General features: G+C 42.0%; 1 protein-coding gene across 1 annotated transcript in view; it reads right to left on the reverse strand.

Moving 5' to 3' along the window:
- The window catches only part of LOC140195001 (cysteine-rich secretory protein LCCL domain-containing 1-like), a 42,760-nt gene extending 25,903 nt beyond the window's left edge, over positions 1-16,857 (reverse strand). The window contains exons 1-2 of the mRNA XM_072252580.1: positions 16,683-16,857; positions 15,875-16,268 (exon numbers count right to left, since the gene is read on the reverse strand). Of these exons, the coding sequence (XP_072108681.1) occupies positions 15,875-16,213 (339 nt within the window). The 5' untranslated portion in view covers positions 16,214-16,268; positions 16,683-16,857. The remainder of the gene's footprint in view (positions 1-15,874; positions 16,269-16,682) is intronic.
- Between the last annotated feature and the right edge of the window lie 10,860 nt (positions 16,858-27,717).

A 27,717-nucleotide genomic window follows, 5' to 3' on the forward strand; every position in this document is an offset into this window, starting at 1 on the left:
GAACACCCAGGCTAAAAGAGGAAATAGAATTATTTGGGAGAAGTAATAAGGAAAATGAGAGTTTCAGAGAAAACGTTATTTGGATTTTAGAATATGACACCAGATGATTATGAACTAGTTATGTAAAGATTTAGAACTGAAAGGAAACCATCATTTGCCAATTCAAGGAGCAAGAGAAACTAATGAGAAGTCCTTAGGATTGAGACAAGGCCTTCCCATTGGTTCATCTTGCTTATAGCTTGAAAGTAGCTGATAGATGTAATAGAGAGAGGATGAGAACACTGAAGTATCAGAGGTTCGGAAGTTGAAATTATAAACAGAAAATGTTGGAAACACTTTTCAGGACAGACAGCAACTTTGGAAAATGAAATAGAGTTAACATGGTCAGTCTGAGACCTATCAACAGATCTGATCTGAATATTTCCAATTTATATTCTAGATTTGTAGCATCTAACTTTTTTTTTCCCAATTTTCATTTACTATTGAGAAGTTGAATTGGATGAGGGCACTGAGGTATAATTTCAAATAGCAATTAACACATCAATAACCCCCAATAATCCATGAATCTTGTAAATTCATGTCTGTACATTGCAACAGAGTCATAACGCAAAGATTTTTACTCCCTCACATGGGATGTATGTAAGATTTAAATAAGTTCTAAATTCTTACTCTGCTTAGCATTTTTCACTGTGAAATAAATGGAAAAGAACAACTGAGCAGTTTGTAACACAGCTTCCACCATCAAAAATCAAATCTCAACTCTAAAGCAATTGAAGAGAACAAGAAGCGAAGGTGAAAACCTGATTATGGCAAAGGTCTCCATTCCCTGATCCAGCTAATCCAAAAATGGATAAAAACCAAAGGTGCACTAATCCAAACATTCCAGACTAAAAGCCTGTTGCAGGTTGGAAATAAGAGTTATTCAAAGAAAGATGCAGAGAAATTATCAGCCACAAAACTTTGGAAATCAGACTGAAAATCTTATACATTTGGCTGAGTCCAAGAAGAGTGCTGACAGCCAAAAGAGGCAGTCCACATTATTAAAACCTGAAATGCACATTAGTAATCCAGGATGATAATCAAAACATCCTGTACAATTTTGTAAAGAGCAATATTCTTCAATTTCTAGGGAGATAAGAAAGGGTTTCATATCTCAAACTTCAGTGTTAAAATGGGAATGTGTTCCAAATTAATCCCATTGTTTTTGGGTCATCTGCTGGATACATTATTTTTCTTTGGAATTTCCTTTACGTAGCTTTAGGTAAATAAAACTGCAAAGTCTTGAAACTGGCATTAGAGGAAGAACAATGAGTAGATGCCGAGTCTCATATGGTCTGAAAAGCACCTGGTGGCTAAGAAGAGAATGTCCTTAATTAGTATCTACAGCCTGAAGTCCCAGTTCACCAGAAGAGGTGAATGTTGTCAGCATAAGCTGTCAGGGACGCTGTTGGATAGTGAGGGCAGAAGAGAGAGACTTTTCCCTAAGGAGCTACGAAACTGTTGTTCCAAGTACAAGCAAACTGACCCTCTCCGTACTCCAGTCATTACCACCGGAATATCTTAATGACCAGGCACTGAAGCACAGATGACACACAAAAATTCATCACAATGTAATCTTCATGTAAGCCTGTACTGAATATAATGCATTAATATCTGTTCTAATTATTTAACTAACTTAATTGCCAAATTTCCTAACATTACTTAAAGAAACTAAGCCTCCACACGAGGTGTTCAGACTTTGTGACTCTCCATGTTGTGAACGTATGCGGCAAGATCATGGAATTTCTCCCTGCATTGCTCCGCTTTACAGGGAATCTCAAATAGGATAAACTTCATGAGTCTTCAGCCTCCTGGTACACAGGACCACTAAACTTGCATGTCCTTTTGAGCTTACGTGGGAGCAATCTCACTGCCGCCTCCATCTTACACAAGGAAGACTTTAGCTCCATGGCAGCTGAAGCATTCCTCCTGCATGGCTGTTATGGGGGGGGGGGGGAGAAATATCTTTAAGCACTGGCATGCTTATCTGAATGCAATGTAACAAAGTGTTGAGAAATTGGATGAGCTCCTTTAGGAATCACTCAAATCTTGCTTCTGCTTTTTTTAAAAGATGGGTGTACTTTGTCCAAATTTACAATTTCTATATTTTTTCTGTTATTATGTATTGCATTGTACTGCTGCCACAAAGACAATGAATTTCATGACATATGCCAGTGATATTAAACCTGATTCTGAATTTTGGGCAAAAAAGAAATCACTGAACAATGTTTTAGTGGGGAATAAAAAAAATATCAGTGCATTTACTAGGACGTTGCCGGGTCTTCAGGAGTTGAGTTACAGGGACAGATTGAACAGGCTAGGACTTTATTCCTTGGAATGTAGAAGGATGAGGGGAGATTGGATAGAGGTTTACAAAATTATGAGGGGTATAGACAGAGTAAATGCGAGTAGGCTCTTCCCACTTAGATTAGGAGAGATAAATACGAGAGCACATGGCTTTAGAGTGAAAGGGGAAAGGTTTAGGGGGAACATTAGGGGAACTCCTTCACTCAGAGCGGTGGGAGTGTGGAACGAGCTGCCATCTGATGGGGTAAATGCAGGCTCACTCTTAAGTTTTAAGAATAAATTGGATGGATACATGGATGGGAGAGGTCCGGAGGGTTACGTACTGGGTGCAGGTCAATGGGACTAGCGGAATAAAGTTTCGGCACAGACTAGAAGGGCCGAATGGCCTGATCTCTGTGCTGTAGTGTTCTATGGTTCAATTTCGAGGCACAAGTACCTCTGAGGACCTATAAGTATTTTGCTCCTGTGCAACAATGCTTTACATGAATCCCACTAATCTCTACAAACACCTGTAATTTAAACTCTTAACCTCCTTCCACTTCCACCACATTACCATTCCAATTCCATCTTTTCTCATGTCAAGTCATATTAAAGTTTGTCCAAAGTGTAATACCTCATACAGAATCACTTCTGCCATCATCCGCATGGTGTTGGAACCCTGCATTGAACATGTTAAATATAAACCCCATCCTCAAATCTATATCTCTCTCCAGTATACTCCAGACTGTTCTTCCCTACCTTCGCACCCTGCAATCTAATGGTCATCCAGACTTACCTTTCTTTGCAGCCATTCTCCTTCACTCCACCATGGGTGTGTACGGTCTGCCAAGCTAGTCCCACTCTCTGGAACTTCCTCCCAAAACTGCTTGCTTCCTTTTCTTTTGATATTCATTGTGATCCTTTTGACTAGACCTTCGTTACGGCACCTCAGAGCTGCTTCTCCTTACTCGCCTGCGTTCCTTGTTGTTTGTGAGACATTTCTGTGCTCTCTCATTTCCGACTTTAGAACTATGAATGCAGTTCAAAAGCACCTCAGTAACTGTGTCTGCAAATTTCCGAGAGGGGTATGATAGGCATTGTAGTTGAAAGGCAGCATTTTCTCCTCCCCGCTCTGTCAGAGGATAATGGAGACAGCAATGGCAAACAAGCAAGGAGTCAAGCAAAGACATAACAGCCTGGGATACACACTTGGCCTCCTCCCCACCTTCATTCCTTGCTCCACCTTCCTCTTCCCTCAGATTCCATCATCATCACTCCTAGCTTCTGATTCTATTCCCTCTCTCCCCTCCCCGTCTGACTATCAACCGCACCCCCCCCCAACCAGGATCCACCTACCGCCCACAAGCTCTTGCTCCACCCTTTCCTTCCACCTTCCTATACCAGTCATCTCCCCTCTAGACTTCAGCCTAGATGGAAGGGTCTCAACCTGAAATGTTGACTGTCCATTTCCCTCCACAGATTCTGTCCAACCTGCTGGGCTCCTCCAGTATGTTGTGCATTGTATTATACCTTTTAAAAAAAGGATCTCTAATCCATCAACTTGACTCAAACACTAATTCATGCATCATACCCTCATAATCTACATATAAAAATATCCTATCAGGACTTTTACCTTATAGCAGTGTTCCCAGTCCTCACTCACAGAACATTGCTGTAACCCTCACAAACACCCCTCACAACCTGTACGGTCTGTCAGTCAATTATTCAGTCACAATACCCAAATCAGACAACACAACGTTTAGTGATATACTTCCTACTCCTTTGATAGCATACTTTCTACTCCAAGATAGCATGCAGATAGGCTGATGGAAGGAGGATAAGAGTGCTGCTGCACTATCTTACTCAGAGCTGGACCTTGAGGATCTGGCTTTGTGCTTGACCTTGGCAGGGCCACAGTATTCTGAACTGACTAGTGTCTACCTTGGGAGGGACTGTCGTGGGGTCTGTGACCAGAAAGTGTGATTTAACCTGCAGTAAGGGTCCTAATAGCTGAATTATGTACACATGAATAAGCATTTGGAAGATCAGAGGTATGCCTTTGGCTACTGCAGACATGTTCTACCATGTGGGAATGCATTTCCCACTGCATTTGCAAGTTACGAACATTTTTCAGGAATGGAACCCTGCTGCAAGCTAGGGAGGACGTCCAATGTAATAATATCCTTAATTCTCCTTACACTACAAAGTTCTTGGTTATCATACAGTCTTTTCTGTTATAAAGGTGAGCTTGTTCCTTATGCCTTTTCTCTTTCATTTAGCCAAGATCTATAACACAGCCAGGCAACGCTGAGGATCGAGAGGAGAAAGAGGACGAAGATGCCCTGTGAGTCTTGACTCTACTGCCATCAGCTCTGATTGCTGCTGTCATGTTTGTGGCTACCAGCGTGCAGTGTAGAATCCGTCAGTGATACTGGGGATTACTGAGACATCACATCGGGAAATGGCACTTGCCACAAAGCAAAAATTTGCAATCCTTCCAATGTGGCTGTACTTGTGATTCCATTACTATCTTTCATAAAACAGAACATAGAAATCTACAGCACATTACAGGCCCTTCAGCCCACAATGTTGTGCCGACCATGTAACCTACTTTAGAAACTGCCTAGAATTTCCCTAGTGCATAGTTCCATGTACCTATCTAAAAGGCTCTTGAAAGACCCTGTCACATCCCCTATAACAACAGACCCTATTGTTTCAGGTAGTGCTTCTCAGTTAGACAGTTCAGAATACTGCCATCTTCCCAAGGTCAAATACAAAGTCAGGTCTTCAAGGTCTAGAGCACTGGGTTTTCATCCAAGTCTATCTCAAATCTGCCACACTGAAACACGGCAGACTTCCATTAATTTTGATGGGAACACTATGTAAAAGGACTGGGCTACAAAGGCACAGAGAAGACAGGTACAAAATGAATGCTGAAAAGGTGATGAGTCAACATTTATAAGTATTTTGGCATGCTCCAATTTACAAATTAGGCTTGGAACATGCATCTTGGATTGGGTTGCATTTCAGCAAAGTAGTCCAGTGGGCAGAATAATGGTCAGTTACACAGACAATGCAGATTTGGAACAAAAACATGATTGATGAGTTCGAACTGTATTTATTGATCATGCACTAAGTTTGTTATACACAGTCTAGACAAAAAACGTTTGGTGTCATCAACCTATCTTGCATATTGCCAGCAAATGCTGGTGTGGCACATAACAACAACTTTATCAAAGGCCATTAAGCATTACATAGGCTACAAATGGTACATAGTGTCTACCAATCACCTTATTTGAATTAATTCAGCATTTCTCACTCCTTAAGAGTAGGAATTTTGGAGTTGAAACGTATATTTTTTTTCCCCAATTCTAATCTTATAACCTCAGATTTTTAGTCCCACACTATAAAATCCTAAAATTCCCTTCATTCCAGCTGTGCATTTGTAGTGAGCACTTCTGAACAAAGTTAACAGACTTATTACTTATAAATAAGTTTACCTAGTATAAATAGTTTTTTTTAAATGGCTTCTTCCAGCTTCAGAGAACTCTAATGCACTCGTGAGGAATTAGATGAAAATGAACATGCCTTTTTTAAAATCTGTATACTACATGTTACAATGCTTTTTTAATCCCAGCACCTAATGCTGGCAGTTCTGCTATTTTCAGAGTTCTGACAACAATGAAGTCCCAACTACATTACTTCTCTTTCTATATGATTGATTTCAGGGGGACAAATTAGAACAATTTTGTTAATATGCACAACTTTTACAAATTGTGCTCAAAGATAAACAAATTTAGTATTGTGACTGTGCAGTCACATCATTATTATAGTAACACCCTTGTAAAAATGAAGGTTGACAAACTGGTATTTGTTACAGGCTTAACAAAACTGCTATAGTCCAAATGACAGAATGAAGAAACCACCTTTTGTTATCCTGTTCTCTACCAAGTCTGTTCATTCATGATCACACATCATTTGCATTTCAATCATTCACCAGCCTTCTGCCACAAGGGATTTGGCTGTTTATTTTCAATCCATGGAGGCACTCGGCTCTACTCACTTTTCCCAGACCAAGCCACCAGTGCGGTCAATCTACTGTTTGTACCACACTTTCAGCTCTGGAAACATTATCTGTATGTTCTTAAGGCAAGGAGGCTTTCATAGACTTAGACTAGTATGTGCACACATGAGCAAACACTTCCTGAAATAGTGGTTTCACACAGTTATTAATGATTGTGGACAGTGTAGATATTAGTGGAATTTTGCATTAATACCACTTTATTTCAAATTCATTTCAGAAACTGTTTTTACATAGAATTGATAATGAATTTATCAATTTGCTTTTTTTCAGTATTCAGTGAACCAAGTCATACTACGCTTCAAGTATGGCCCAAGGTTTGACCGATTTAAGCATCGGGTCGAATTGGAAAGGTCGGGTACGGGCCTAATTGAGATGCCGAGGCCTGAGCCCGAGAGTGTATCAAAGTGGCAGGACCCAGTCTGAGGGCAAGGAATGAACTGAGGTTCTTACAATTTAAGTGCCAGGTCAGTTTGAAACGGTCAGTGTGTCAGGGCCGGAAACGAGGGATTGGGCTGATTCACCTCATTGCTCCATGAGGTTAACTCATCTGTGCTAAACTGGGGCTATGGCCTACTCTTGAACTGGCTGCAGTGATGCCTGGCTTCAAGTCTGTGGACTCACCTTCATGAACTTCAGTTCTGAATGAGACTTGCTTACTTGGCACAAATTGTTTGCACAATTTGTTTTTTTTCCTGCACATTGGGAGTTTGACAGACTTCTTTTTTTAAAAAATGGGTTCTATTGGGATTCTTTGTTTGCTCCAAATGTGTCCCAATTACCCAGTATCCACTGTATTTAGGAATTATAACAAACTACATTAATTAGTGTTACATAAATTACAGTGAAATCAAAAGGAACAAAAATATTTCACCTACCTTTTAATGGTGAAGGTCAGCAATCACATTCAAATGAATGGGACCACGTTAGATACACCAGCTATGGCAGAGGGGACAGATATGAAGCATATCCGTACAATTTGCTCAACGATCCACAAACCCCTGGACTTGGTGGGAAGTCCAGTTGGATCCCAGCCAAAGGCAAGCATAGTCAGGCCCATGGTTTATCTTTGGTAGTTAAAGAACAAATTTTTTCAGTTGCCATCCTTAACCGGAAGGAACACTTCAGCATTACGTTCAGTTCCATGCTCTAATGCCAGTCATGAAGTATATTTTCTATTTATGGATTAACAAAGTATACTTTATAAAAATATATAATTTCCCCATCTTCCAAATGGTTTAATTGACAAGTATTACTGTATGCAATAAGATACAAAGACCAAGAAGCTTTCTGAAAGAAAGGCAGAGATGCAGAGTGACAGTAAGCAACTGAATAAAATCAACAGCTGTAATCTACAGGAATCAGTGGATCTTGGGCAAGGGATGTAGAATTAGGAAGGTATTAGGCTAGAACATGCTAAATTATATTAGTGCCACTTCTGGGCCTTGACTAGAGACCATCATGATGATTATTCCCCTCTCTTCCAGGCCACTGAACTGATGGATAAAGGCTTGCCAAAGCTGTCTATGGTCACTGACATAATTTACTTACCACCTTCTCCATCAAGTGATAATAAAAGGTTTCAGTAAGCATTCTGCAATAAATGGCAAGGCTGAGGGATTTGGTAATTTGAAATGGAAGGATAAAGTGCATAAAGCAATGTTACATAGGCGCCCTGACTGATGGAGACTAGTATTAAGTATGAAGCACTGGGTGAAGTAAATGGCACTGTTTTTAAGGGAAAGATTTGTTATGCCTTTAAATGAACTCTGATCATGCACACAAATTCATTATGCTTCTTGTGCACTGCGTCCATTGTTCTGGGACTTCATTCTTGGAACTGATCTCAAATGCAACCTGCTTCCATTGACACCTGACCATGGATCTGCAAGGCACCCTGAGACCTGCAGGAAGAGTTCTTTCTCTTCATCCACAAAGGCAGTCTGAGGCAGGGTGCTTAACTTTTCCAACATCTCAAAACAACATGTACAATACTGTGCAAAGGTTTATATATATGTTGGGAATGATGAGTGTGGAGTGCCACAGGAGGGATGTGGGACAGGTGGCAGAGAAGGTGTGGCAAGGGTGGGGAGTGGCGCGGGTCCAGGCAAACCCAGCCCTAAGACACCAGGCAAGACCATTTGATTCCAAACAATTGGTTTATTGATCATTACAGAATGTCTCTGGTGCTTCTCACTCCCTCCCTTCTCCCCAAACATGATTCCCCTCTCCCTGCCCCCTTCCCACCCTCAGTCCACAATAGAGACCCATATCAGAATTAGGTTTATCATCACTCACATATGTTACGAAATTTGTTTTTGGTGACAGCAGTATGGTGCAATAAAAAAATTTACTACAGTACTGTGCAGAAATCGTAGGTGTGTATATTAAATATCTCAAAGACTATTGCACAGTGCTGTAGAATAACTTTCATTACTAGCAACAGGTAATAAGCACCTCGAGAAATGACTTCAGTCAACTTTAATTGGTGCAAGTCAACCACAAAATTAGACCTTGCAAATATTCACAATACACAGCAGAGCTAGCACTGCTAAATTCACAATAATGAGGATAAATTCACAATAATGAGGATAAAATTTTGTGTGCGTCCTAAACCAGGACAAATTTCTCATTTTATTTCAGCGTGTTTTTCAATCTACTCCTGGGCACAATTATTTATCTGAATCCCACTTTCAATAAGTTTTATCATTTTCATGACAGAGAAGTCTACAAATAAACTATATTCAAACCATATCAGTAAAACTCTATTCATTAAGTTACCGGTAACTTTCTGTCCCAAGAATCAAAACGTGTTACTTGATATGAGAAGTTCTGAAAACTTGGATTAGGCAGTAGTAATGTAAACAACAACAAGAGACTGCATTCATGTCAAACCAACTTGATTCAAATTAAATTTTGCTTTTACTGTGTAAATTGGCTTTCAATTCCAAAAAGGCAGGCCAACAAGGTGTAAATGGTTCACTGTTTCACCAGCTTAGAGCAAATGTTACAATATCTTGCAATTTTAGCTTTAGGAATATTCACTTGCTGTGTTAAAGATGACATGAACCTCCAACGGAGAAAGCAACTTTATGTAAGATAATATGATCAAATTTGGCAATTAAAGGGCACAAAATAAAATTCGCTCTACTGAACTGTTCATCTTGTCAAGCAGTGCATTTCTTAAAAAATATGCATTCTTAGAGACTCAATTAATATTATAATACATAGAACAATGGGCACGTGGCCAAGTGGTTAAGGCGTTGGACTAGCAACCCGAAGGTCGTGAGTTCGAGCCCCAGCGAGGCAACATGTGTTGTGTCCTTGAGCAAGGCACTTAATCACACATTGCTCTGCGTCAACACTGGTGCCAAGCTGTATGGGTCCTAATGCCCTTCCCTTGGACAACAATGGTCTCATGGAGAGGGGAGACTTGCAGCATGGGCAACTGCTGATCTTCCATACAACCTTGCCCAGGCCTGCGCCCTGGAGAGTGAAGACTTTCCAGGCGCAGATCCATGGTCTCGCAAGACTAACAGATGCCTTTACTTTAGAACAGATAATTTTGCAGATAAGATTAAATTAGTTTTATGGTTAAAAAATGCCTGATGCAAAACGATTGAATAATAAAGTAAAATACCAATTATTACCTTATTCCTAGAAATAGTAAAAGCTTAGTTAGTAATTTTGGATATCCAGGCAAATTAAATTTTAAAAATGTGCAGGCTTTATTTACAAAAAAATGGCAGATTGGTTAACCAAAACAGTGTGTTGCTTAAATGGTGGAAAAATATCTTCAATAAAAATTGAGATTTTGGACAATCATAATGGTCTCCTTAGAAATTCAATATAAGACATCTTTGTTCTTTACATTCCCTGGCAATGGTGCGCTAACAGTCTTCCAAATAACAAAGTAGTTCCTTTCACAAGCAGAAAGAATTTGAAAGTTAAAGAGAAGTCCATTTTTAAAGCTCAATCCACATTTACACATAGTACAGGTTTCTTAATCAATGCATGCAGCAAACCACTGTTACCAGAGGGTGAAACTGATCATTTATGAATGTGGTAAACAGTTAATGATGCTCAGGAAAAGCCTTCTGTTTTGAGCATGATGCATTTCAAAATTTTAATGAAAAAATGCATTTTGTGGCATTTTCCTTCTGTGTTATAATTAGATTCCACTTAGAAGGTTTGTGTTCACCAATATAATAGGTAAACTATGCTGAACACCCAGCTGCTGCAGCACAGGGGCCCATTTTAGCATTACTTAAAAGGAGACTGGCACACCCAGTAGAGTTCACCAGTGTGAACTGGACCCAAGATGAACCTATTTAAATAACAGCCTCTCTGATAGTTCTCCATCAGCACCATCAGCCACCTTTTTATTTCCCCCACCTCAAATTTCATGACTCCACCCCCCACCTACAATTTGTCAAATCAACCTCAATCCCTCTTACCAACAGCCCCAGCACAAATTTTACCACAAGCCCTACATCAATCAAGCACAGCTCACGACGTTGCTATGCTCGCCCCCTCGGATGATCATACTTGTCCCTCCAATTCCCAATCTCACAAAACCAACCAGCTCCCCAGCCCTCCCTATGGCATGATAGCCTGGTCCCTGCATTTACAGGAGCTCCTTAACTTAGTCACAAAGATAAAGTGAATGAAGGAAAGGCCTTTCTCCATGTAACACTATTCCAGAGATCTCAGGCCCTTCATCCCATTCTCTACAGAGTTTTGCAATGGTAGTTCATCAACCAAGACAATTGTTCATGCTGCCTCATTTAATGCATGTTTCAGCCTCTGAGCCCAAAGCTGTTCAAGGAGTTTCTTCCGAGACCACCAAGGACATTCTTTTCATAATGGAACTGCTTCTTCTCATCTACTGCACTAACGTATTATCCTTCCAAGCATAGTCTGCCTGCCCTTCCAAGTTATCCAGAGTTCTGCAGATGGCTACCAGAACCAAATGAGATAATGCAAAAATCAGTGGAGTGCTAACATTGAACCATTGTTTAAAAAGGGAGAAAGGGATAAATTGATTTGTAAATTTAACTTCAAAAAAATGGGCATATTATTGGATTCCAATGAGGGATAGTAGAATTCTTCAGTTAGAATGGTACAGACTAATCATGAATGGATTTGTTAAGGGAAGTTCTGACTTATTTAGCAGAATTTAGCTTAAGTTGGCAAAAGGAAAGCTTGATTAAGGCAGTGTATTTGATCTGCTTTACATGGATTTAAGCAAAGTTTGTGAAAAGGTTCCACATAACAGTCTTTTTGAAAAGGTAACTGCAGATGGGATCAAAGGGAGAAGAGAAAATTATGTTAAAAACTGGCTCCTGGCAGAAAAAAAGAATAATAATGATCAACTTTGTTTCAGTGACTGGGAGACCATCACTGAAGAGTCCACGGGGCTCCTTACTTTCTTTGTTTCTGACCTGTATAATAATGCTTCAATTTAAATACAGGCTTAGTGATAAGGGTGCTTCCAGCTGATAAAGAATTGGATAGTGTTTTGCACAGCTTTGTTGGGAATATTTATGAGGCAATGTTATAATCTCTGAATTACATTGAGGGGTTAATAAATCAAATCACAAGGCATATGCAGTGTATCACAAACCCAAGGTTGCAAGTGCGCGATTCAAATGGCACACCTCCAAGAAACCACTGCTCATTAAGTTGTCTCAACTGCAAGTTCAAAAGTAGAAAAGCCTCTGACTTTGTACTCCTTGCATCAAAAGCTTAGCAGCAGAATGGAAATAGCATTTGATTGCCCAATTAAATTTAATTGACTGGAAAATTATGCATTACCTGCAACTGAATTTCCAAAACACTTCTGAAGTAATGAAGTCCAAAATAAGCATTTTTGGGCAGGGTTCTCATAATACATTTTTCTTGCACTGATGAACACAATAAGCTTGCCTGTTATTGATGTTTCACCACATGACACCATATTTTTTTTGTAAACTTGTCATTTTGAACATTGAGAATCACAACTGATTCAATATGGCAACGTCCTGCTTGGCAGAGGGGTTTGAACAATGTGATGTCATCTTTTGACACGGTTTTAAAGGGGTGAGGTAGAATTAAGAGCCCTTCCAAAGAAAGGACTGGAAAAAATATGCTGGCATAAAACACACTTTCTGGTTTAGCCACCTATCAAATGTGCAAAAGACTATGAGAATTAGATTTAGAATCAGAATCAGGTTTATTATGACATGAAATCTGTTGTCTTATAGTGGCAATCTTTCTGAATGTCCCTGTTATTTAGAAGCAACTTAAAAAGTAGACAAGGTTTAAAAAAAAAATCAAACAGACTAAAAAAAATTGAAAATAATATGTCTCAGGCTAAAAACAGGTTAGAATTCTTAAAACTAATTAAAAATGTTCAAATAAATTCACTTCATTAAAGTACGGTACAATTGACTACCCTTCACCCACTACAGTGGGGGAGTTGTAATCCTAGAAAACATGCCATATTGTGATTTTCACTAAGTCGAAGCTGCATCAGGAGCACAAGTGTCAAGAAATACAAGTATGGGAAAAAAAAATTAAAGCTTTGTTTACTTCCCCCTCGCGCTCTAACACCCGCACATAAATTCTGTTGCAGCAAACTTTATGCTATATCTCAAATATTTATTTATATTTAAACAGTACAGTGCAGAGTGGGCTCTTCCAGCCCTTCAAGCCACACCGCCCCCGCACCCCTCGATAACCCTGACTGAACCTAACCTAATCACGGGACAATTTACAATATCCAATTAACATATCCGGTACGTTTTTGGACTGTGGCAGGAAACCGGAGCACCCAATGAAAACTCATGCATTCCACAGGGAAGACGTGAAGAGATTTCTTACAGACGGTGCTGGTATTGAACTCCGACACCCTGAGCTGTAATAGTTGCACTAACAGCCACATCACTATGGTGCCTAGCATCTGGGGACTGACTTGTGAATTCTGCAGTGGCAAATTTCCGTAACCTCAAGGGCCGTAACACAGTGGTTGCCTGTATACCATAAAGCATTTACCTCAAACAATCACAGCCATTCCCCTTCATAGAATTGAAAAGCTCACTGATCTAGCAGCAAGACTAATCTGGCACAGTACAATGGGCAGATTCCTTAGCATAAATATCTAGAAATTACTTTAAGTGCTTCATCACAGGACACAATTGGCAATGGAGAAAATACCAGAAAAGAAGGTCCAGCAAATTGAGGACTAGATTGTTTTTTCCAAGACACTCCACTCTTACCAATTTCAGTGCAACTTCACCTGGTGTATTTTCAATTCGCACATTGTAAATCTAATAAGGATATAACTTTCTACAAACAATTTGAATTCTACCTAACACAATGAGAGGATGATACCTTGACAAAAGTATGTCAGTTAAAAAAGTGCTATCTCCCTGAAGATATCCTCACCTAATGAATTAGTCTTTTAGTTAAAAGGGGCAAAAATACACCTATATATGTTCAGTGATTCCGAGTGTAAAGAGCAATTCCACATAAAATGCTTTACTGAATATTTATCAGGAAATGTGCTCTCCATACACAAGTTGGTTACCTCCCCGCAAGAAAAAAAATCATCAGGTAATTACCCAAAAACAAGTCTTGCACATATTGAAAATGGAGCAATACTACCCCAGTCACGGACTGTTCCAGCTACTACCGTCCGGGAAACAGTATCGCAGCACAAAAGCCAGGACCAACAGGCTCCAGGACAGCTTCTTCCACCAGGCCATCAGACTGATTAATTCACGCTGATACAATTATATTTCTATGTTATATTGACTGTCCTGTTGTACATACTATTTATTACAAATTACTATAAATTGCACATTGCACGTTTAGACAGAGACGCAATGTGAAGATACATCTTCCTCATGTATGTGAAGGATGTAATTAATAAAGTCATCTCAATAAGTATTATACTCATACTGCTCAATACATCACCAGAAACTGTCCTTAATAAAAACAAAATATCCACTTGAAAAAAAGCAGTTGAACAAGGTAAAAACACCATAAACTGGCTCAACATCAATTTATAAATCCATGTGCAAGTGTTTATTATCTTATTGATTATTATCTACATTTCTACAACAAACTGAAGAAAAAAAATCTATTTCGTAGTACACATGATATTACAAACAAGACAGTTAACAAAATATATGGTTGTGTCAATTTAAATTCTTCTCTTCACCTGTGTAGACAAAAGAAAGTTAATATGACAGCATAGATGAACCTTAGTATAAATTAAGATCATATCGATCACTTACCCCTGCATTCTTCTGCAGGGTAATATTCTGCTAGTTTGCTAGGTATGAGGTCTATAGTCGAGATGCAGGTCGATGGGACTAGGCAGGTTAACAATTCAGCATGGACTCGATGGGCTGAAGGGCCTGTTTCATAGTTGTAGTGTTCTATGACTCTACAACTCTAAATTAAACTGGTAACTCATTTATTTTTAAACTGATTAATCCCTTCACTAAAACAGTAGAGAGATGTGTCTATCTGCATCCTTATTGCACTGGCAATGTAACTCACTCTGCTAAACAACTATGTTCCAATTAAAAATAGTGAAAATAAAATGTATAATAAAGAGTAATTATTATCCTGCATTCACCAATCCCACAAACAATTTTGGATGAAGACCATTGCTGAAGTAGGCGAAAGGTTATATTAAGGAGGTCATAAATTATTCTAAGGAACAAAGTATATTTAGCATAGCAGTAATTGTAGGAGAAAACTGTGAATGTAAGTCAGCATTTTAGAAACTACTGCAGTTCTTATTTTTCCCCAATAGAAATAGCAACATACTGTGAGCATGATTTTCTTCTGAAAAAGTTCATGTTCTGAAAGAACATACAAAATTTCATGTGGTCCATTATATAATAACCATTAGGAAATTTTAAATGCATATAACTCAATAACAGGAAGCTTATATTTCTCCCAGAAATCTAGCACAGGTCTAACCATAGGTAGGGCAGGAGATATTACTAGTCTCTTCCACAAAGGAAATATTATTTTACCAGGTGAGGAGTTGAAAGTGCAAAAAATCATGAGGTCCTTCTAAAGTTGAACAGCTTATTCCATGACTTTGTAGTGTGATGACACAATATTCTAAATGTTTATTTGCATATTGGTGTTGCCAGTCTTATTAAAGAGCGATGCTTTGCTTGTGCACATCGTTGTACTAACACAAGACCTTAAATCCATAAGCAATAGGAGCATCCAGATATTTGGCCCATTGAGTCTTCTCCCCAGTTTCACCATGGTTGACCCACTGTTCCTCTCAGCCCCAATCGCCTGTCATCTCCCCGTATCCCTTCAAACCCTGACCAATCAAGAATCTATCTCATAATGGCTGTTGACCCTATTTCTGGCCATAACATACAACATTCTTAACGTTGAATTTGATTTTGTAGGAGTTAAACAATTTAAAAGCAGACTGTGTGCACTTACCATATATTCCATATCAGATGCACTTGGTGATACTTGACTTCTCAGTTTATTATGCAGATCCAAGATTATTTGTCTATCATTATCTGTGATAGATCTCTTTGCTCTTCTGGAATTCCTCGGGGGTTCATGTGAATACGTATAATTTGACTTGAGTAGATCTAAAATACCAGCAGCTTTATGGTTTGTTTCCGCTGCCAAGCGTTCTTCGCGATCTTGTAAAAACTTTGCCAGCATTGCATCCAGTTCTGAAGTAACATTGGGGAGCATCATCGCAGCGGCGACTTGTGCAATAAACAGTAGGGCGGTCAGCCTCGCCCATTCCCATTCTGCACCCTTCATGATGGAACGCACTGGGATTATCTCCAAGGAAGTCGGGACCTGTCCAATTGCGAGGCTGCAATGAAAAGAGCGCGCTATCTGCAGGTTAGAGAGCTCCCTGCGTCAGTTTTAACTGAATAAAAGCAAATCAGCAGGCTAATGCAGGGAGGAAAGTGTGCCGCTCGCGTTGTCATGGATACGTTCCAGGACGCCAGTAAATGCAGCCGCTACGGACATTGAATGTCGTTATTTTTTTAAACTAAAAGCACAAAAGCGGGAAAATCAAGTTCACGTACACCTTGAGCTATGACCTGGTTGTCAACTTGCCTGGGAGGCCGATCCACTGACCGGCCAGGAGCAGCTCAGGTCGGCGAGCAGCCGCATCCTTTCCCGAGGACCAGTGAAGAGTCTGGCAGGGAGGGAGAGCAGAGCAGCGCCCGATGCCCGCGGAGAATAATTAGCGATGGGGCGAGTGTGTCCGGACACTTACCTTCACCGTCCTCACAACCCTGGATAATGTGGAAGAGAGCAAGCCGTCGGGATTTGTTGGTGGTGGTGGTGGTGGTGGCGGCGGTGTTGTTAATGGTAGAGGTCTGCGGGACCTGGGATGCTGCTGTTGCTACCACCGCGGCTCCTCTGCCGGCGCTGCGAGAGCGGACTGGCCGCGCGCCTTTATCCGGAGCCGAGTGACGTGTCGAGCCGGGCCGGCACCGCGCCGTGCTCGGGCAGCGCGCAGGGCGGCGGTCCAGACGTGGGGTGGGCCAGCGGGGGCTGAGTGGAGGGGCAATCCAATTAAAAAAGGGACAATCCAGTCTCGGCAAAGCAAGGAGTAGCCGCTGCAATTCACAGTATGAAAAGAACCATTTAGGGGAGAGGAAGAATTCAAGGAAAGGGGAACTCCGGAAAGAAGTAGTAAACTGCCGAAAGGGACAATCCAGGACAAGAAATTGCATAGGGGGTGGGCAGCCTGCAGAGAGGGCAAGTGAGCAGACTCAGTTAGAAGTACAGTACTTCTAAATAAAGGGTAGACCGTGGACAATTTCCCCAGAATAGACGTTGATCAACATTAATTGGGGGGGGGAGTACATTTAGAGAGGGGGGTGTAAATGAGGCTCAAGGAAACTAGAACAAAGAGCGAACTAACCAAAAAAAAAATAAGTCGAAAGAAAATAAAACGACAGGAATTTAGGTATTTCAGGATTAGGTAGCATAAAGGCGCACGACTGGCAAGAAGAACAAGCCAGAACTAACAATGGAAAAAGAGCAAGATCTGGTAATCTCGAAGGTGTTGGGGGGGGGGGGGACGTTTAAAAGAACAATTTGGCCGACAGGACAAAACATGGTAAGTTATTGCATGAGTAGCTGACTAGTCTAATTCAAAAAGATAGGAAAAAAATCCATAAGAAGGCAAACCGATGGTAATTTAAATGGACTGCTCAGAGTTTAAATTAGAAAAGAGGAACAGTTCGAAGAAAACTGTAGGGCAGCAATCTCAACAGAGGGTTCGCTGAATAAAGGCAAAGTCCTTAAAATGTTCGGAAGAGCAGACAGTGTGGAGACCAAAGATGGAGTGCTGTAATGCAAAGCAGGGAGCAGATGACAGCTATCCTAAGAATGGAGTCAGCAGGGAGAAACAAAAGAGAACAGTTTGTAAAATGGAATAATCTGGAGAAGTTTGCAGCAGACAGACAATGCATAAAAGGTGGAGTGGGTGGGATTCAGATTTTGATGGATTTACTTCAGAAGCAGATTGCTAATCTCTCCCAGAACAAGATCACATTTCCATTACAACCAGTTTACCTGTGTAATACCTCATTCACATTTTCAGAACCATCTAAGATGTTATTTTGTCAAATAGTACTGTTATTTTATTTATTTATTTTTCAGAATTGAGTCATCGTTGGAAAAGCCAACACATTTTACCTTTTCCTGATTGCCTTTGAACTGACTGGTTTGCTGCTCATTTCAGAGAGTACTTAAAAGTCAACTACATTGCTGGTTCTAGAGTTATGTATATGCTAGACCAGATAAGGCTGGCAAAATCCCTCCATTGAATAATATTAGTAAACTAGATAGTTTTCTTAATGACAATTCACCGTTTCCTAATTATTTGAAAGCAAATCGCAGCAACCAACCACCCCTTTATGGTCTCTGTCTATACTTCTCACTGCCTCAGTAAAGAAGTCACAATAATCAAAGACCCCCCCACCTTAGACACTCTCTCTTCTCCCCTTTCCCAAATGGCAGAAAATACAAAAGTCTGAAAACACAAAACCACTCTGAGTACAGCTTCTGTTATCAGATCCCTAAACAGACCTCTTGTATTATAAAATGGATTCTTGGCCTCACAATCTGTCTTGTTACAATCTTGCACTTTATCATTTACCTGCAATGCATTCTTTCAGTAGCTTTACCACTCTATTCTGCATTGTTATTCTTTTACCTAGCTCAATACACTGTAATGATTTGACCTGTATAAACTATATGCAAGACAAGCTTTACAATATGTTGGTACTTGTGACAGTAATAAACCAACACCAATAAGCCAATACAGTATTGGGTCTTCAAGTGGAAATGCTGCAACTGTGCTAAATCATACACAAAATGATTTTGTGTGCTTTTTACATATAAACATTGGTAAAATGAGGCAATTATTAGGGAGATTAGGAGACCGCTTCACTGAGCACTATGCTCAGTCCACCAGAAGAAGTGGGATCTCCCAGCGGCTACCCATTTTAGTTCTACTTCCCATTCCCATTCCGACATGTCAGTCCATGGTCTCCTCCACTGTCACGATAAGGCCTCACTCAGGTTGCAGGAGCAACACCTTATATTCCATCTAGGTAGCTCCAACCTGGTGGCATAAACATTGATTTCTCAAACTTCTGGTAATGCCCCCACTTCCCCATTCCCCACTCCCATTTCCCTCTCTCGTCTTATTTCCTTACCTGCTCATTACCTCCCTCTGGTGTTCCTCTTTCTTCCATAGCCTTCTGTCCTCTCCTATCAGACACCCCCCTTCCCCAGCCCTGTACCTTTTTCACCAATACCCCCTTCTCCAGCTCTTTGCTTCACCCTTCCCCCTCCAGATTTCACCTATCACCTTTTATTTCTTCTTTCCCTCCCCCTACTTTCTTAATGTGACTCATCTTTTTTCCCTCCAGTCCTGATGAAGCCCGAAATATTGACTGTTCTTGTTTTCCATAGATGCTGCCTGGCCTGCTGAGTTCCTCCAGCATTTTCTGTGTGTGTTGCTGGGATTTCTAGCATCTGCAGATTTTCTCTTGTTTGCAATTATATATTAATCTTGCAGAATGAATGGGTAGAAATGGATAGGACAAGGGAATATGTGATTGAGTGACACCAGGGTTGTCCAAATGATTGCAATCGCAATGGAATCACCAGGTTAATAGATTAATAAGACAAGATGGAGAGAAAACAAAGGGAACCATTAAGACTGTGAGATGCAGGTCAAGACTATTACTGAGACCGAAAGGCAAAAACAGAATGCTGAAAAGACCATCAAGACAGGCAGTGTCTGTGCAGAGAGAAAACCTGAATTATTATTACAGACGGATAATCTTACAGAAAAATGCCCATTATAATACAAGCAGAATTTGTGAGATACCTGAAATTGGTAAATTTGATATTGAAAAGATGTCCAGATGGACGATCAGGTTCTGCTTAACTTCCATCAGGGTGCTTCATGATTTCCAACATTTGCTGTTCTTTGATTTCATTTTTTTTTGGTCAAAATGATGGCTTCTAGTGAATGGATCAATGGTGGGAAATTAAGAGTTTGGCAGAGCATTTGTGAATGTGGAGCTAATGTAGCTCTGTCTCCAGAGGTGGAGCAGAAGGTGGGGTGGCCAGAAACAAAAGATAATGTGTTATAAACACAGGGTTGAAGGAAACTGCTGAGGAAGTCACAGCAATCCTGATGCAGGGTCTCAGCCTGAAATGTTAACAAACACCCGTTATATTCACAGATGCTGCTTGATCCGTTGAGTTCTTCTGGTATTCTGTTTGTGTTCCAGATTCCAGCATCTGCAGCGTCTTTGTCTTCAAGAGTGAAATCAATATTGTTGAATTAATCTGTTTAATTATATATAAAAGAATTTATATTATTTGCCCATTATCTATAGTTTATTGGTCAATACGTGGAACTGGGTGAAACACCAGCCCTGGAAACAATGGACTGCAAACAGTCTTTTGACAACCCTTGTCCTCCTGAACTGAGGAGACAGTTAAGAGTCAGCACACACAAAGTGCTGGAGGAGCTTAGCAGGTCAGGCAGCATCTATGGAGAGGAGTAAACAGTTGTCAATTCGGGCTGAGACCCTTCATCAGGACTGGTAAGGAAGGGGGGAGAAGTCAGTATAAGAAGATGGGTGGAGGAGGAGGAGTACAAACTGGCAGGTGATAGGTGAAACTAGGTGAGGGGAAGGCTGGTGGCTAGGGGAGGGGGTGATGAAGAAGCTGTGAGAGGATTGGTGAAAGAGGTAAACGTACAGTGACAGGGGTTTCATGGGGACACAAGAGACTACAGATGCTAGAATCTAGTGGGAAAAAAAACAAACTACTGAAGATGTTTAGGCAGCACCTGTAGAGACAAAGAAATGGTCAACACTTTGAGTCAAGATTGCATCTGGACTGAGGGTGTAAAGGGAAGGTAACCTGGTACCATTGCTGACTGGAAAATCGAGATTGTATTCACTGGTAGCACAACCAAATGAATGAGGGATCGGCCCTCTTCAACCTCAGTCCTGATTCAGGATTCAAACCTGAAAAGTCATCTTTGCACTCTGCTTGATCTCCTAAGTTCCTCCAGCAACCTGTTTTTTTGTAGTAATTTCATGGCATCAAGCCTAGGGGTGTTTGGTGATTCTACTGTAACCCCTCTATCAGTGCCGATCTCTGTTCTGCCGACTAGACTATTGCTCCTGCTTCTAAGAAGATGCAGCCTGAAGCCAGATCTTTTAGCCCCCAGAGTTTCTTGAAGTTGTCCTGTAGAGTCAAGTGAAGTCTCCTTCATTAAAACTCAACAGCCTTCTACCAAGGTTGCTGCAGCAAAAGGCTAGTTCTCTATCGAAGCTTTAAGAAGGACAAAGGCACACAGAAAGCAGGCTGTATGGGGAAACACAAGGGTGATAAGTTGGTATTTGCACCATTTTTTCAAGGGGTTGGGGGTAGATTGTGTCCAAGGAAAACCAGCTGGATGGCAGTTTTCCGTAACACAAAACCACAGCATCTATGCATGCATCAGGAAACAGAAGGTGAGTAAAAGGGCACAAGAAACAGCAGATTCTGGAAATCTGCAGCAAAATACAAATGAGCTGGAGGAGGAACTCAACAGATCAGACAGCGTCTATGTGGGGAAATGAACATTTGACTTTTCAGGTCAAGACAATTTTGTGTTTATTTACCAACTATTTTTTTCACATAAATCTCTGAGAGTACATTTTATTCCACTTTGCAATTTTTTTTTTTTTTTGGGTAGCAATTTGTGGATTCTGTAATGGGGAATTTCCAAAACCCGAACAGCCCTGACGTGAGAGTTGTCTGTATGGTTTTGGATATGGCTTCATCTTTAATATTTGTCTGGAATATTGATTTTGCCGGCATTTATTTTGGTAATCTGGTCAATTGGACATTGTGCTGGTCTGCGTCAGAGGGAAAGCGAGATGGGGACTATTACGGAATGGGGAATCGGAATTGTATTCTTTGGCAGCACAGCCAAATCAACATGCAACAGACAGCAGGACAGGAAAGGAGCTGTCTCAGTTCTTTCATTCATTTTCAGGGTCATGACTACAATGGTGAGACCAGCGATTACTCTTAATCCCTAATTGTCCTTGAGAAATCGGTGGTGAGCCGTCCCTTGAATTTCTGCAATCCTCCTGGCAAAAGTACCCCTACAGTGGGTTTATCTTCAAGTCAGGATGATAAGTGACTTAGAGAGCAATCTCCACAGGTTCCTTTGTCCATGAGGGTTTGTGAAGCAATGTCAGAGTAGCCTGGGTGATCATCTCTAGCAGTGCATCTCTAACATCCCCTCCAACATTGCCTTTTTGCTTTCTTTTCCTCTTCCACTTCCTCCACTTCTTGCTTCTACTATGCAGCTGCTTTATTGTACGGCTGGTGGTAAAGTCTGAACATTCATTACCATGAGTGTAGCAACTTCTACTTTGAAAAAGGCACACTCGACGACTTCATGCCCAAGAAACAACTTTATCTTGAACTTCAAAACCGTTATGTATATACAGAGGCTTTCACAACCAGTACGGCATGGCTGGCACACTATACACAAAAACACACCAGAAGTAAAAAGAATGGAAGTAGAATCCTCCCCCATTATCCTACTTGGTATTAACTTACTTTTAATAATGCTCACGTTACAACACTTCTCCGCCTTTAAAATCCAATATCCCCAAATGTAAAAAACTAGGAAATAAAAGCTGTGGTGTTATTAACTTGCGTACCCCTGAAAACTTATACTGGTATCTCAGCAACAGTTTATCAATACAAAACATCTGGAAAACATGACAGATTCAACATTCAATCTAACAACAACAAAAAAGAACTGTCCCGTCAAAGATTCCGTCTGTCAGGAGGTTTACGAGTGCGCTGTGATCTGCGCGCTACCCACGGTGACCCGGCAGGCACCACTGGTGAGGGTGTTTTGGGTGGGTCTGGTGTTGGGGGCATGAGAGGGGTCTGTGTGTCTGCGTGAGAATGTCCATCCTCCTCAGGGGACCCTGACCCCTCTGCCAGCGTCTCACCCTCTGGCAAAGTCACTGGTGGACATGCTTCCACCGTAGTCTGTCTCACAAATGGAAACTCCATGAAACTGTCTGCCTCTGAGCTGGTATCACGACGCAGGCACACATGATCCTGATGTCTGCGAAAAACATGCCCATCAGTCAGCTTAACAACATAGGAGACGAGACCACTCTGCTTAAGAATAACCCCAGGCAGCTATTGCTGATTGTTTCTCATATAGACACTGTCATCCGGTTTTAACTGTCTCTCTCACGCATGTTGATCATGTCCCTCCTTCTGCTTTTCCTGCTTTCTCTCCACTTTTGCCTTCAGTCCAGGCGCAGCAGGTCCAATCTTGACTTGGGCCTACACCCCATCAGCATCTCTGCTGGAGTGTGGGCAGTCGTAGTCTGTGGCGTGAGGCGGTATTTAAACAGGAAACGTGAAAGCCACATACCAAGACAGTCCCCGTCATCCGCTTCAGGCTTTCCTTCATTGTCTGAACAGCCCGCTCAGACAAACCATTGGAGGCTGGGTGGAAAGGGGCTGTCGGAATGTGATGAATGCCATTCTGCTGCATGAACTCACTGAACAGCTCACTGATGAACATTGGGCCATATCAGTGACCAGAGTGTAAGGCAACCCGTGGACTGCAAACACTTGCCTGAGTTTGTCTATGGTTGAGGGGATGTGATGTTGCTCATGATGTGAGCTTCGATCCATTTAGAATGCGCATCTACCATGATAAGAAACATTTGCCCCATAAAAGAGCCAGCAAAGTCCAAATGTAGCCTAGACCACGGGTGGCCTGGCCGCTCCAATGGATGCAAAGGAGCTAGTGGTGACATAGTCTGACATTGCATGCATGATTTTACCTTGTTCTCCAGATCTTGATCCATTCCTGGCCACCAAACATAGGATCTTGCTAGGCTTTTCATTCGAGACACTCCTGGGTAAGTCTCATGAATTTCCTCCACAATCTGTGAACGGCCAGGGGGAGGCACGATGACTCTCGCCCCCCCCCCCAGAAAATGAAGCCATCCTGCAGACTGAGTTCTGTCTTGTGTTTGGCATAAAGCCTCAGTTCCTCTCCTTCCACGACTCTGGGCCAACCTTGTAAAAGAAAAGTCTTGACTTGGGACAGGACTGAGTCACTCTGTCCACTGCCTGATCTGGGTCGCCTTTACAGATGTCTCTGACAGCCTCTCCAATGAAAACACAGTCCCTGGAGGCACATGTGTAGTAACAGGTGTCTTGGGTAATGGTGGTCGACTCAGTGTATCAGCATTTGCATTATTCCCACCCACTCTGTACACTATAGTGTACCGGTAGGCAGACAATGTAAGAGCCCAGTGCTGTATCCTGGCTGAGGCTAGTGGTGGGATGCATCTAGCCTCACTGAACAGGCTCATCAGTGGTTTATGGTCCATATAAATTGTAAATATGCATCCATAAAGGTACTGATGAAAGCATTGAACCGCAAAAACAATGGCCAGACCTTCTTTGTCTAACTGTGAATATCCCTTCTCAGCAGCTGTCAGGGTACGTGAAGCAAAGCCAATAGGCTTCTCTGAGCGGTCCTCCATTACATGTGAGAGAACTGCCCCGACTCCATAGGGTGAGGTATCGCATGCAAGGGTGATCTCCTTGTCTGGGTCATAGTGAACAAGCAGCTTCGCTGAATGGAAGAGTTCTTTCACTTCCTTGAAAGCTTTCTCCTGCCCTTCACCCCACTGCCACTTAGTGTCATTGTGAAGCGGCTTATACAGTGGGGTCAAAACCCTTGAGAGGTCAGGAAGAAACTTGCCAGAATAATAAACCATGCCCAAAAATGATCTGAGTTCTGTGATGGTCTTGGGGCTTGGGGCCTCCCTAATAGCTCTCACTTTTTCCTCCACAGAGCAAAGCCCCTCAGCTGTGATCTTGTGTCCCAGGTAAGTCACACTCAATCCCAGGAACACACATTTTCTGCGTTTCAACCACAGCCCTGTGTCTGAGAGCCTCTTCAGCACCCGTTCTAAATTAGCCAGATGCTCCACCTCCATAGCCCCCATGATCAAAATATCATCAAGGTACACTGCTACGTGCGGAATCTCCTGCAGCAAAGTGTCCATTGTCCTTTGGAAAATGGCAGGGCTGAACGCCACTCCAAACACCAGGCAATTGTACTTGAATAATCCCTTGTGCGTATTAATTGTGACATATTCCTTTGAATTCTCGTCGAGCAGCAGCTGTTGGTAGGCGTGGCTCATGGCCAGCTTTGTGAACAGCTTACCCCTTGACAGGGTCACAAACAGGTCATCCACCTGTGGCAATGGGTACTCCTCCAGCCTAGAGACCTGATTCACCGTAAGCTTATAATCCCCACATATCCTCACCGTTTTGTCTGCCTTCAAAACCGGAACAATGGGAGCCAACCACTTTGAAAACTGGACGGGCTCAATAATGCCCAGCCCCTGTAAACGTTCCAGCTCCTCCTCGACTTTGCCTTTCATGGCAAAGGGCACCAACCTAGGCTTAAACAAAACGTGGTGTAGCCTCAGGGTCGACATGGAGTTCCACTGTCACGCCCTTCAGTGTTCCCAGCTCATCCCCGAAAACATCACTGTAGCGCTGCAGAATGTCCACCGTCGTGTGTGCATACTTAATTTCATGCCAGTTTAGCCGGAGTTTGCGAAGCCAATCGCAACTCAAAAGACTGGGCCCACTGCCCTTAGCTTCAGCCTTCTGACCCCCGGCTGAAATGTCCACATATAACACTCCTAAATGAGGTATGGGCTGCCCCGTATAGGTCCTAAGTTTGAGCTTTGATGGTCTATTGGGAGGCAGGTTGGACCCCATGTCCTCCTGTAGGTCTCCTCACTGATGACTGATGCAGTAGCCCCTGAATCAATCTCAAACTTAATGTCCTTTCCCCTGACAGTGACTGTGGCATAATATGGTTCAGGTGGTTCCTCATCTGCGTCCACTGCAAACATGTTGTAGGCACACACTGCCTCTTCATCTGCTTCTTCTAGGTGGTGTGTGGCTGCCTGAGTCTGTTGAGCTTTCCCCTGCTCAGGCTTAATACCCTTTGAACTTCTGCACTTTTTAGCTAAATATCCCTTTTTGCTACAAGCATGGCAGACAGTAATTTTGAACTTGAAATCATTTGCATAGCGTGTCCCTCCACACCGGAAACATTCCACCCGCTTTGCCTGTTTACCAGTCTCTCTCCTGACTTGGTGCACTGCCACCGACTGCGACCCCCCCTATGTCCTTTCTGTATATCTTTGACATTATTAGCAGCCATCTCCATGCCTTGGGCAATCTCTAAGGCTTTCTTGAAAGTCAGCGGTGGGGTTTCCCCTAAAAGGCGGCGTTGTATGCGTCATTATTAATGCCGCATACCAATCGATCACAGAGCATGTTATGCAACACCGCTCTGAAACCACAATGCTCCAACAGCTGCTGAAGCTCGGCCACAAAATTGGCCACAGACTGACCTGGCTTCCTGAAATGGCTGTGAAACTTACACCGTTGGACTATCACAGAAGGTTTCAGATTGTAGTGGTTCCCCACGAGCTTGACCAGTTCGTTATATGGAATGTCCCCCGGTTTCCGCGGTGCAGCTAAATTCCTTATTAGCTTGTAAGTCTTCGGCCCACACTCACTTAGGAGAATAGAGCGCTTCTTAGCCTCCTCAGTAATTCCATTAGCACAGAAAAAGTGTCCCAACCTTTCCTCATACTCCGGCCAGTCCTCGTTTCCTTCCAGAAATTCCCCGATAGTTCCAAACGTAGCCATCTGAAACGCGAAGCTCCCATTCAAAAAACGTGCCAATACATTCACAAAACCAGTCCACCTCGTCGCCAAAACTATGTAGTAACTTCTGCTTTGAAAAAGGCACACTCAACAACTTCATGCCCAAGAAACAACTTTATCTCAAACTTCAAAACCGTTATGTATATACAGAGGCTTTCACAACCCGTACGGCATGGCAGGCACACTATACACAAAAACACACTGGAAGTAAAAAGAACGGAAGTAGAACCCCCCATTATCCTAATTAGTGTTAACTTACTTTTAATAATGCTCACATTACAACAATGAGGATGTGAAGCATACAGCAAGCCACCACAAGTCCTAAATCTAGTCTACTGAACATAGAACATAGCACAGTATGGGTCCTCAGCCAATCTTTTAACCTACTTTAAGATCAATCTAACTCTTCTCTCCCTCATAGCCCTCCATTTTTCTTTCAACTGTGTGCCTATCATGCCAAGTAGCAAAATACTGCTTGAGCGCAGCACAGTGGCTTAGCTAGAAGAACTGTTCCCTCACTGCTCTAGTGACCCAGGTTCGCTGCTCACCTCTGGTGCTGACTGTGTGGAATTTGGGCTTCCGCCTGTAACCACGTGGGTTTCCCTTGGGTACCAGAGTTTCCCTTCACATCCAAAGATATGTGAATTGGCAGATTGATTGGCCACTTTGTTTATCCCCAAGTGTGTAGGTGAGCTGTCGAATCTGGAGGAGTTGAGGGAAACTTGGGATGAATAAAATGGGATCATTGTTGGGTTTGTGTGAATGAGTACACGATATTTGGTACACATGCGGTGGGCCAAAGCAAGGAGCCTGTCTCGGTTGTCTGTGACCATAAGATATGGCTAGTGAACCACATCTGGTTCCTCAAGCAACACACATCAAAGTTGCTGGTGAACGCAGCAGGCCAGGCAGGATCTCTAGGAAGAGGTACAGTCGACATTTTGGGCCAAGACCCTTCG

This window comes from Mobula birostris, chromosome 1 (assembly GCF_030028105.1).
Source record: "Mobula birostris isolate sMobBir1 chromosome 1, sMobBir1.hap1, whole genome shotgun sequence".
Classification (NCBI taxonomy): Eukaryota; Metazoa; Chordata; class Chondrichthyes; order Myliobatiformes; family Myliobatidae; genus Mobula; species Mobula birostris.